Genomic DNA, 12,929 nt, shown 5'->3' with positions numbered 1-12,929 from the left:
GGAATTTTGCTCTTGGGATCATCTTTGTTTATAATGTTTACATACCATTTTAGCTCATTACTGTCAAGCATGGGATAGCGTAGAATATTGAAGTCTTTTTCCAAGAGATGTCAGTTAATCACCAAAGTAAACTCCTTAACAGACAGCTTTGACTTTTGAGTGCTGTTTTTATGCATCGTTTATTTCTTCTTTGTGGGTTGCACAATTCTGCAAATCAGCTTGCATTACTGGTACATATTTAAGGGATTTCCTGGAGATTTTGAGCCAGAAAGCTCTTTTTACACCCAGACTAATACTACTCCAAAGCACGCTGTTACCAGCTCCTTCTGCTTTCAGACAAGAACAAAATCCCAGTTGTCTAGACTGACATAGGAAAACATTTGGAAAATTCTGTAATTTTCTTCTATGAACCTCTTTCTTCCACCTCCCCTACTGATCCATTTAAATCTCTTCCTCTTATATGGTTTGTTTAAATGGTCATTTGGAAATAAATGAGTAACTGGCATTGTAAGAAGCAGTCATGTGACAGTTGACAATGACAGGAAAGTGACATCTACTTTAGTTATGTACTGAATGAATTAAGAACACAGTCCCTGCTTAATGCACAGCCAAACAGACCGTTGAAATTCTGAGATGACATTTAGATGACTACAGTGGAGAAAATATGAAAATTAGAAGAAAATATAGATATAATGTATTAACAGCCAAGGCACTATTTTATTTTATTTTATTTTATTTTATTTTATTTTATTTTATTTTATTTTATTTTATTTTGGTGAGCATATCAGAAAGACAAAGCCTGTGTAGGTCTTTCTTTGTGTACACAAACCTCTCCCTTCTGTTCCACTCATAGTACAACCTAATGCCTCGATGATGGATGATTTTGTACAGACAACATATTGAATCCATAAAAAGGTGTATTCTGCTGTTGGGTACTAAAAACAAGAGTGGAATCAAGGGGAGTGACCAGCAAACCGTAAGGTCTTTAAGCCAGACAAAGCCTTGTTGTTCTGTGTTCGTACAGCACCAGCACAAGTCTATTCCGATTCATGACCAGAATTCCTTTCTTCTGCCGCAAAGCAAATAAATAGCTCTAACTGCAGTGTATTTATTTTAAATACTAGCCAAGGATATTTGGCCTTCAATATGAGGATCTTAATGCTCTGAGAAAAATCAATGGTCAATGATTCAGATCTTTTAATTTTACAGATGGGTAAAACCAAGTTTAAGCAACTTCCCTGAGGGTATGAAGAAAACCAATGAAGCTAGAAGAGAAGCAGACCTTTAGCCTTTCTGCCTCAAGCGTTACTTACTAAAGGGATCCTTCCTAAAGGGATACAGCCACAACAGATATATTTAAATTATTAATAAACTATTGCATAACACAGACAGAGATGGTGTTTCACAAAGAAGCAATTGTTCTACTCCAAACACAGTAGATTCAAGCAATCAAAATAACCATCTTATAGAATTTTTAACTTCAATAGTGATCTGTTACCTTAAAGTTAAAAGTGACAGTTGTTTAAAGTAATTTTTGTTTAAGTCAGCACACTCAGGGAAAAAATAAAAAAATAAAAAAAGGAGAAAGATCATCATCCATCAAGAAGTCAGTATGTACCTCAATCACCATACATCAAGTAAGAAATATCTTCAAGATATCAAAGCAAATTTTGTAGTAACCATAGCAGAATCTGTTTAAAATCATGCCCATCACAGGGTACAACACGTATTAGTGCTTTGCAGATACTCATTGGAGTTCTAGAGGCTATTGCATTTGTGTGTTGTACTCTCCTTTGATTCTCATTTATGATGCCAACAATAAATACAAAGTCATCTGACCGCCTTTTTGGTAATTGAGCCAAAAAGAGCACTTGATGGAAATCAGCCCTTCCAAATGACAAATTATAGATACAGTGTTTACACCAGACAATTATATATATATATGTGTGTATGTGTGTGTGTGTGTATATACATAGGGTTACATATGTGTTACAAAACCTCTGATGTAAGGACACTATTTTCCAGAAATAAAATTGATAAATAGATAATCAAGGAACAAATGGAATAAAGAGGAAACAAAACATTTTAATGTATGATTACACTAGAGATTGTCCTATACATGATTGTTCATATTACATGTTTGTATGCTCACATGTTTATATCATGTTTATATACTCACTCAAAATACTCATGTAATTATGAGTGTGTACACATATACATTCATGCTTCTGTATATGTATGTGTGCATGCATGCTGAAAACAAAATGATAAGCAGAGTTAACTTGAGCAAGGGGAGAGGGAAAATGATGACAAAGAGATAGAAGGCAAAAAACATGTGGCAAGGATAGCAGGAAGATGACAGGTAAGGAGAATACACCTGACAGGAAGGAGAAAACAACAGCAGTAGCAACAACAAAAAGAAAGGAGCAGACAAAACAAAACAAAACAAAACAAAACAAAACAAAACAAAACCATCAAGAGCCCAACCTATAAAGACAGCCTGCTGACTTGCATTTCGACCACAGGCCTATTTTCCCTTCCAGAAGGATAACATTAAATTGGAACCGTAGGTGCTCTGCACCACAGCTTCAGGTAATGCCTGCTGTTCAGAATGTCGGGGGCTGTCCCTGTTCAGTCACTCAAGTGAAAGTGCCATTAATGGAAATAGCTCTGCCTGATCCTGACCATTCTAGAAGATATCAAGAAATTTTAATGTTAAAAACTGTATGGGTTTTCCATGCAGTTTGCCTCATGAGACAAAAATTTATTACATCTAAAGATACTACAGACAAACAAAGTAACACTCTAAGGTTCAGTTTACTAACATGGAAGTACCCTGAAAGATTGTTCTGTGTGTGGGAGGGTTTGCTTTGCTTTGTTCCCCCTCCTCCCAAAATGCAGCTGTCACGTAGAGTGCTATTAAACTCAGTAGCTCTAACAACTTTTTTTTTTTCTTTTAGCAAAGAAGCTTTGTTCATTTACTGCATCAAACATAGAGTAGAACTATGCTAGTTTGTATATATACATGTACACATGCTTATATCTAAATCAACATGGATATGCTTGTGCTTGCTGGTAACCAGCTGTGAGAGAAAATTAAAATAAAATAGAATAAAATAGAATAAAATAAATAAAATAAAATAAAATAAAATAAAATAAAATAAAATAAAATAAAATAAAATAAAATAAAATAAAATAAAATAAAATAAAATAAAATAAAATAAAATAAATTTTGCACTAAAAATAAATTTCTAACCATTTCCAAAGTTCCTTCCTACCTTTGCATTCTTTTGTACTTCAGAAAAGCTAATACCAGTACCTAAGAACTGAAAAATAAAAAACAGAACCAGAAAATCTCCCAGCAGTATCCTTTAATTGGGATGCAGCAGGAATGCACTCTTAAGTTCACGGTATAACAAAGTATAGCCATCCACTCTGTGACAACATCTAGACTCTCTTCTCAAGATTCTTCTCTTGAGAAGAGAGTCTTGATGTTGAGTATGGGCTGCCCACATTATCACAAATGTGGCTTCAGCAATGTACCACTCTGCAGGTTGCTTTTTATTTCTTCCACATGAATTTCCTTCAGGAAATATCCAAAAAAAAAAAAAAAAAAAAAAAAAAAGCTATTTAAGGAAGCTAGGCTTCTAGGCTTTAAACTTTTCTGTGCATCACTTCTGCATTTGTACCAAGCTTTGTCAATTCTCCCTGTTCATAGTGTATATTTATATACTGCATCCATGAAAACGAGATCTGGTTTGATGTGAGACTATTAATTGTTGTTGGTGATCAGTCAGTAATTCTGCCATATGTTGCTAGTCAGGAGCTAAAAAAACACAACAGCAGATAGAGGTGTCCTCTCATACGTTGCTTAAGGCTAGACCTATCTAGAACAAATGTAAAAGACTTTTAAAGCTCTGCTTTACAAGCAGGCACACAACAGTCTCACAAGAGACATTTGCTTTAGCACATACCAAATGCAGTCTAAAAAAAGTCTCTATATCCCACAAAAGCAGATTGCAGTACACTGCTTTATTTCTTCTGATATAGCAACAGTAGAAGATGCTGCTTCTTGCAATTTCAACAACAACAGTTTTGGGGGAATTAGAGAAGAAAGTAGATGAGACTGCAATCCAGAAGACCCAAATTCTACGGCATTTGCAATGCTTCAATTGCACTGCAAGAATGAAGAGATACCAGACAGGATGCAGAATCCATGACCTGCACTGGATCCTAGGATCCAGTTAAAATCTCAAGGTAACAGCACAGAATGATTTAGATAAAGTAGCCAAACAAACATGGCGACAGCAACAACTTTTCCCAACCCCTTCATAAGCACAGTTTCAGTTCATTTATAACTAGAACAATTATCAAACAAACAAAAAAAGTGTTGTTAGTTACATTCAGATCAAAATTGGTCTGGCGATTTATTTATTTACTTAATTTCCCCTTCTTGGTCATTCAGACATTCAAATATTAGTCTGGAACTGGGGTAAGAAGAAAGTTGAACTTATTTCTACTTACTCTTTCCAATGTTTTGTGAGGAATTCTGGCTCTTAGTTTTTAGTCTTTGTTGTAAAGAGCCTGTTTAAAGTAGAAAACAATCCCATGGAAAGTTCGAAATTCATGGAAAGGGGAACATGAAAATAGGTCTTTATTCTGAATATCCACTTTGATACAGGACTGTCCACAAGATTTAATAAAATACTTAAAATTAAATAAATAAAGTCGGCAAGCAGGATAGTTGAAACCCTAAAACACATTATAAGACCATCCCTACTTTTAAGCTCTTGCTTCAGACTGCAAAAGCCTCAAAAGAAGTTTTTGATGATATGATCTCCATGCAGTTCTATGATAAAAATCCCCAATGTCACAGTGCAAGGCAAGGTATCACATAGGAGCCTCAGCAATGGTGGAGAACCTCTGTGCAACTGCTTCTCAAGCTCATGCTCCTTCTTCAGAAGGAAAACACAGGACTGGGTCGCACACTATTTCAGCAGCCCAACCCTTTCCTAATTGGCATTTCACACTCAAAGAGCAACAGAAAATTTCAAAACAAATATTGCTTGCAACCAACCATTATCAGCTAAGCAAATATCATTCAGTAACACTTCTTAAAAATAATAACAGGAAGAACAATAAAATACTAACTACTACAGTGATTTCTTTATTTTGCAATAAAACAGTACAAAAAAAAAAAAAAAAAAAAAAAAACCATGTGATTTTATTTACCATCTTATTTACTAGCTTAGCTATTTAGTATCACTTCAACTGTTTTGTCCTGAGGCTAAGAGCTTTCTTTAGAAAATGTAGGGGGAACAGCAATTAAAAACAAGGATTTATGGTGGAAAGCCTCTAGCATTTTTTCTTTCTTTCTTTCTTTCTTTATTATATATACTTGACAAATAAAAACATTACAGGTAATTTGTAACCATCAAGGTTTCCCACAGCAAACAGTGTAATCATGAGATATTGCCTCCACAAATTTCATTGTTTTCTGCTTCCTAGCCCTTGTATCTCACTCTGGATTAGGCAAATCAGTTTGAAACAAAATGCTTAAATCTACATTGTTATTAGTACGTATACAAGAGGAACTGGTAGAAACAGTAAATTTTACCTTTAATAGTACTACCAGACCTATAGGCCAGTAAGTAATTTTATCACTTTTAGTAAAAAAAAAAAAAAAAAAAAAAAAAAAGTAACTAAGCCAAAGGAAAAAGCCACCTTCCTCCTCTCACTCTGTAGTGCATGTCAAAATTTATGTGGTATGTGTACGTACAAAATAGTATTCATTTCAGCTATCTGATTACGCAAAAATCTGCCAGCACAACCAACTGCAAAGCAGCTGAGCTTCTTCCAGCCAGGCGGTGGGGATACCCTGGTACAGCCTTTACCTGGTATTCCTAAGCAAGTTTTTATCAGCTATCAGTCATGCATTAACAGCGACAGCTTACAGATAATAACAGTGAGTTGAAAAAAAAGCAGCCGACTAAGAAACCAAGACATACTCTTAAAATATAAAATACAATCAGTCGGTATCTAATAAAAACAATGAACCAGTACTTAATATCTTAGCTATTTTCAGCATCGGGTCAAAATACTGCTCTGCAACTGAGACTTTGTTGCAGATAGTGGGTTAGGGAAGGCAAAGAATAAGGGAAAGGAAAAAAAAAAAAAAAGAGCAGAAAAAGAAATGGGTACTCATTTATATCATAGTTCTCTAATAAGAAAAACAAAACCTGCAAACAGAGGGCGTGAACTTTAAGAATTGTTAAATATCAGTTTCATATTCCATAAAATGATATTTAATACAATGTACTTAGCCTGTGAAGATTATTTTTTAAATTGGAACAACTGCACCAGCAGAGTGCATGGAACAATTTCAGAGAGCAAGAGTCAGGTGGTGGGGCCCCAGGGAGGTTTGACAGTGAAGGAAATAATTCACGTCTTTATAGCATAAATTTTGAAACAGAAAACTCATGGTGTGTGGAGGGAGACAGTTTAAAGGAAAGAAGGATGTAATATGTGACAGGCTGCTTTAGCAACGAATTTGGAAACCAACCACAGTTTTATTCCCACAGCCCATTTTTCCTTATCAGCTGGGTGGGTTCTTCCTATCTCTGCCTAATTCAGAAGTATTAAAGAAAACACAACAGCAAAACTAGAAGAGAACGATCCTCTCCTTCCAACCCTGAAGAGTTCTACCTATCCACTCACCCTATTCTTGGTTAAAACCCTGAATGTATATCCTGAAAAATAAAACCCACCAGCTGTTTTGAGATAAGGGATAACAGTGAACATTGAGCTTAATGGTTCTGTGACTCTTTGCTAGATTTTCTGACTTGCAGTTGTTTGCAAAGCATCTCCTGACATAGACATGGATGGGCAGATGGACAAAACAACATAGAAGACACAAATATGTATATATATGTATATGTTTAAGAGGGACTGGGTAAGGAAAAGGGGGTGGGAAAGAAAACTCAGAGCTGTCTTGGAGGCAGAAGTAAAATCAGCAAGGGAGAAATCAACTTTTTCAGGGAGAGAAGCAACACCATCCAGATCCTAGGTTCTCAGACAGAAGTGAGCTACTGAGCAGCAAAAGCAATAAACCTGGCCTACCCAGGTTTAATTTAATGCTTTTATTGTTGAAAAACAGTTGTTGGCTGACTACATTAGTCATAAAAATGAGAACAGAGACATGAAAATGGGGAGTACAGACACAGCAGTGTGAGCATGTTTGCGAGAACAAATTGTACTGGTGGCCCAACTGTCTCATGATGACGACATCCAATTTTCCAGAAATGTTGAATATTGACAATGATAAAGTAGGCAGGGCATAGAGGAAGAGTTGTTGTACATGCTGATTACTCCCATTTCATCTGTCCCTTCTAAACCTCTCGATCTGATCTTTAAAGGCATAACAAGATTGCCTAACGTTTTTGATGGTAAAATCTTTTTTTTATCCCATCAGCCAAAAGCTCTATGATTATTAGACATTTAGTTAATCTTAAAGTGGCTACTGGGGAAAACAGCAGGGCTGTGCACACACTCAGTCCAAAACCTCCAATAGTAGACAAGGCTTACTCAATATTCCTGCTTATTAATTATGTTTAATTACTGCCCAGTAATAGAGTCATGGTATCTCTTAAAAAATCCTCTGAGCTCAGTGGCTCATCTGCATACAGAAAGACTGATGGAAATAATGTAACCAAGATTGCTATACTTTCTGTTATTTAACTTTAAAGTATATATTCGGGTGGTGATTAGGAATTGCTAAACTTCCTTTCACTTTAATTCAGTTTGGATCAGCCTCTAAACAGAAGAACCAAGGCCTCAGAATTCACCTGTCCTAAAAATACATCAAGAGCAAAAACCAAATATACAAGACAAACGGACTTTACTTTCTCATTGCTTAGGCTTTGGTTGAGAGATGTTACAAGAAAATATGAGGGGAAAACAGATAAATAAATAAATACCCCTTTGAGAAGTAAGCATCCTGGACGTGCAACAGTGCAGGCTGTGTATCCATGGAGTGAGTGGTGTAAACTGAGATGCAAAGATTCCTGGTTTGTGAACTATCAGTATTGCAATATTGTTACTGCTGTATTCTGCATGATGGGCTACGAATCTAGACACACGTCATCTGGTGTGAGTTAGGATAGAAGCACGGAGGGTTTGTATTTCCTAAAACACTTTAGACAATGTAGAACATCAGAAAGCAGTAAATTAGTTAGCCCATGAAGCAGATGTGCCAAATCTTTAAGAAATGAAGTACTATTGTCACCAGGAACCATTTTGTATGTTGCTGTAGTTCTGAAAAAAATTTGCAGATTTAAACAAGGTCAAGTAGATAAATGATACTTGAAGGTATGGCAACCTGTGTTATTTGCCTGTTTGTTGCTTCACACATATCTGTATGCTCACGGTGAAGTGCACTCTCAGGCTCCCACCGTCAGGCTCCAGAGTTAAACAAGGCCACAGCTGCAGCATTGTTCAAAGGCTTGGCTTTGCCTGCCTAAAGCAAGCAGGTGTTTTTCCAAGATACCGAATAACCTGGATAGTGTGTCAAAGAAATGCCCATGATGGGACTTTCTTTGGGGGGGGAAATATTATAATTAAATGACTAGAGTAGACAGGAAATTCTGGAAATGTATTTTACAGATTTGGCTAGCATAGACTATGCATGTATCAGCAGACTACACATTTTTCCATGGATTTTGAAAACAGAATAATGCCACTAGATGATGAAATACAGATTAAGCAGTCTTCTCTGGATTTTAAAATGATTATTTACAGCAAGTTGGATATTGAAACCTGTTATTTGAACTAGTAGTTCATAGCTCTCTCTGTCATTTACTTTGCACTGAAATCATGTATCTGCACATCCCACTGTAAACAGTGATAAATGCATTTGCTTCTTAATGGCATTCATGTCCCAAAGCCTTGAATATTATCATACCTTCAAAATAAGAAATTACAGTACACTGTAGGAATAACAATTAGATGTAGAAGCACTGCATTTAACCTGAAATGTCCATCTTGGAGCATGGGAGGAAGGAAGGACATGTTTTGGACTGAGATACAATGGACACATGGTCTTCAAGCAGATAAGGGTGATGGACATCCCAGACATGCACATTCAAACCCATTACCAATTCCCTGAGGTTTCACTCTCAGGTAGAAAATTTTGCAGATGGAAGCCCTGTGCTGTATTGAAATCAATTGATTTGAATTCCTATGATGTTCCTGAACTCTTTTTCCTCTCTGAATTGCCCACTGTTAGCCTGCCTCCCTTATTTCCTCAACTATTCAGCCACAGAAATTGGACTACTGCTTCCACTCAGGCACCAAAAGCTCTCACTCTCTGGCTGAGCCTTGTGTTATACATAATGGCTCATACGCATGAGTAGGAGCCCAGAGACACCTGCCAGGCCCACAAAAACAAGCATAATATTGACAGAAATCAATAAAACATTATGTCTTGGAACTACGGAAAGACTAAGGAGCTTGATAGTTCTGCAGCCATAAAATTAGTATGCACCTCTTTAAAATGCAAGTGATAGCATTTGATGTGTTTTGAGATAAGACACATATCTGAGTGCCCTATAAACTTGACAGTTCATAAGTTAACAAAATGAAAATTATATATAGTCCTCTAAACCCAATTACAGATCTAAGAAAAACAGCTATATAGCTTGTCCTATCTTTTGAAATTATTAGAAAAGCTAAATGCCAAATGCCTACACTTTTTAAACCACCTGCAAAGTTTTATACCCTTAATTAGCATAAAGAGTGTTTTTTTTCTTTTCTAAATTCCCCATAATAAATAAATAAATAAATAAATAAATAAATAAATAAATAAATAAAAGAAAACATTCCAGAGGCAGTACTTTCTGCAGCAACAAAACAGTTGAGTCTTTCCAGAACACGGTATCTTTCCTTTATTTATGAGAACACAAGCTAACTAAGAGATTCAGCTTGACTTCTGCCTGGCCTAATCCAGGTAGACCAGCAGTAAGGCATCTATTTCAGCCAATGAATCAGACAATATTTTCCAAAACAGTATGGTTTTATTTCACTTATTCTTGTCTAATTTATTTCTAAATACACTTTACACACAATTTAATGGAAAGAAATAGCCAAATTACTACAATGCCTTGTGTTTCTTGTTTGTTTTGAAGCCTCATTTTATTAAAATATAACAGTAACCTTCTTTAAAAAAAGCAGACACTGGCTCACCAAAGGTTTGACGTTACTAGTTAGAATTATTACTAAATTACTACTAGTATGTAATTTTCATTACATACTAATTATGTATGTAATTTTCATTACATACTAACTAGTATGTAATGAAAACTAACCAGACTTCTGTTTATGATCATGAAATTCAGTTCTTCAGCATGAACTGTACCACAGGACCAGATATTTTTAGCAGCTACAGAGTCTTCAGTGGTTCTTTCATAGTTCTACAGCTGGATAAAATATCCTTGCTCAAAGAAAAAATTGACCTCAAGGTACCACAGATCCTCTTTGAAACAACCTTTCTCCTCCTAAGCAATCTGAAGAATCAGCCTCTATACATGAATCTGCAAAATGCACTTAGAGATGAAAAAACATCTTTCTTTTGAGAAAAAGAGAAAAAAAAAAAAAAAAAAGAAAAACAGAAAAACACACCTCCTAGAGCATAATCAATTTCAGGTCAGATAACCGTGGTTCAGAAAGCAGTCCAATGGATGTTGAGATTAACCCTAATATTTCACAGCTTTTCTTTTATGCAACAAAAGGGTGGGAATTATGAATTGGAGAAAGTCCCATGCGCTAAACCAGTTATCTCCTATCATGTACCTCTGTGTCTTTTCCATTACCAAGAGCCTGCTCAAAGTCTGAATATATTTTCCTAATAATTTCATTGTATGTGTTATCATGGTATATTTCCAGCAATTCACTCTTTAAAAGGCTATCAGATGTGACTGAATGACTTAGATTAACAAATACAAATTTCAAAGGCATGAAAACCAAGTATTTAATTTTCCAGGACTTAAAACAATTTCATTTATGCTGCTCATAAATTTCCCCAATTTGTATTTTTCCCAAATAATATCAAAATTATTTGAAACATTGGACAGTGGCTTTCATACCAATATTCCATGCCAAAACCAGCAGCACTTACTGTAACAAGCCTGTGTAATAATAAAGTACATAATATGTACTTTAATACATTATTTTGATGTTAACAGCCTCATTCAACCTATGCAGTAATTCAAAGGCCACTAAATCTCATTTTAAGGCCCAGTATTAAGTGCACAACAGCCACAAATGCTGCCCCAGAGTGACCTCTCTGCTGGCTGCAGAGCTCCCATTAGAGGCCAGGCACACCAGGAAGAACATGTTCCAAGTCTGTAACCCCTCAGCTGGCACATCAAAAGACTAATAAAGCATGGGGAAATAGAAGAAAGACCTGAAGATGTTAAAAACCATCAGATTGCGATTATGAAATAATCATTATTAAAAAGTTTCCAGACCATACTCTGAGTAAAATAGATGAACCAGGAAAGTGAATCTTTTTTTTGTCCATTACGGAAGCGGGATTTCCAAAAAGATTTCCCATAATATGGAAATGTGAATTTACATGTGTAAATTGCCTTGGGTACTGAAGGATGAAACTTGAACAACAAGTAAGTATCTGAAAACCAAAATATATAAAACTACCAATAGGACACAACAAAAAGTGTCTATCCACACACTCAAAGGACAAAGACCTCAAACAGTGTCAGGCTGATGTCAGACACTTATTTCAGCAGGTCTCTGGCACTAACACAGCACTGATAGATAGCAACTGAGTAACAGTTTTGCCAAACAATTTGACAGACAAATTCAGGGAGCTTTTGACACAAATTACCACGCAATCAGGCTGTATTAGAAACAGAATTACCAGACAATAAAGAAATTCATTCCCCTAACAGCAGTTCACTTTCTGTATGATGGCATGCTTTTTGCTCAAAAGCACATTAATTTTCAGTTTACTAAAAACCAAAGAGTTTGCAAGCAGTTGCAATATAATTAAGTCCAATTAAAAACAATCTTACCTTCTTTTGATCTTCTAGTTTGTGACTTACTGGATTCCTTCCATGTTTGTTCATCTCTGAAGATAAATCCATCACATTCACTCCTTGCCCTCGAAACAAACTTGGTTCAGCAACACAGCAAACTAATCCAAAAAACAGGGGCTATAAACACACAGACAGGGTGTTTTTTCCATCACACATCATCTCTGAACATCAATGATTTGGAGAAATGCTTAAGAAACCCATTGATTGAGATGAAGAAAACTTCACAGTTCACTCTTGGGACTTTCCAAATCACCATAGTGTTTTAAAGAGCTGATGCTTAAGAAGGGAAATAATTCATCCACGACTGCTATCTGTGCCTTTCTTCACAGGTTTCCATTTTACATAACATCACATTCTGACTGTGAACCTGTTGAGGAAAAAAATAAAAAAAGAATAAGATTTATTTGCAATTTGTTGTCATTTTTGTAGATGACTGTCTTCCTCAGGCATGGGGTTTTGTTTGTTAGCCTTTTCATTTATTTGGTGAAGTTTTTTGTTTGTTGGTTAGTTGCTTGTTGGTTTGTTTGTTTTTGAAAGGAACTAATACTGTTATGCGATATAATACTTGGCAGGCTGAACTGATACACGATCCCACTTGACCCCCTTCACATCACAGATGGCATACAGAATATTCACTGCAAATAGATAATGAATTTGCCTATAGCTATCCAAGAAAAGTTCGAGGAAAGAGAAGAGCAAAAACTATTTGAATAAAGACAGCATTGATGAAAATTTTGCATCATTATCATCTGATACATCCTCAGTGCATTCACAAAGCAACAGTCAATATAAAACTGATAAGGTCACATGGGGAAAACC

The 12,929-nt window shown here is 35.8% G+C and overlaps 1 protein-coding gene across 1 annotated transcript in view; it reads right to left on the bottom strand.

Annotated features, from left to right (window-relative positions):
* NAV3 (neuron navigator 3) overlaps positions 1-12,474 on the bottom strand; it is a 413,471-nt gene extending 400,997 nt beyond the window's left edge. Inside the window, exon 1 of the mRNA XM_032199592.1 lies at positions 12,087-12,474. Coding sequence (XP_032055483.1) covers positions 12,087-12,158 — 72 coding nt within the window. The 5' untranslated portion in view covers positions 12,159-12,474. The remainder of the gene's footprint in view (positions 1-12,086) is intronic.
* Between the last annotated feature and the right edge of the window lie 455 nt (positions 12,475-12,929).

This window comes from Aythya fuligula, chromosome 1, assembly GCF_009819795.1.
Source record: "Aythya fuligula isolate bAytFul2 chromosome 1, bAytFul2.pri, whole genome shotgun sequence".
Taxonomy (NCBI): domain Eukaryota; kingdom Metazoa; phylum Chordata; class Aves; order Anseriformes; family Anatidae; genus Aythya; species Aythya fuligula.
The sequence above is the reverse complement of the archived record's forward strand: the minus strand, read 5'-3'. Positions and strand labels throughout refer to the sequence as shown.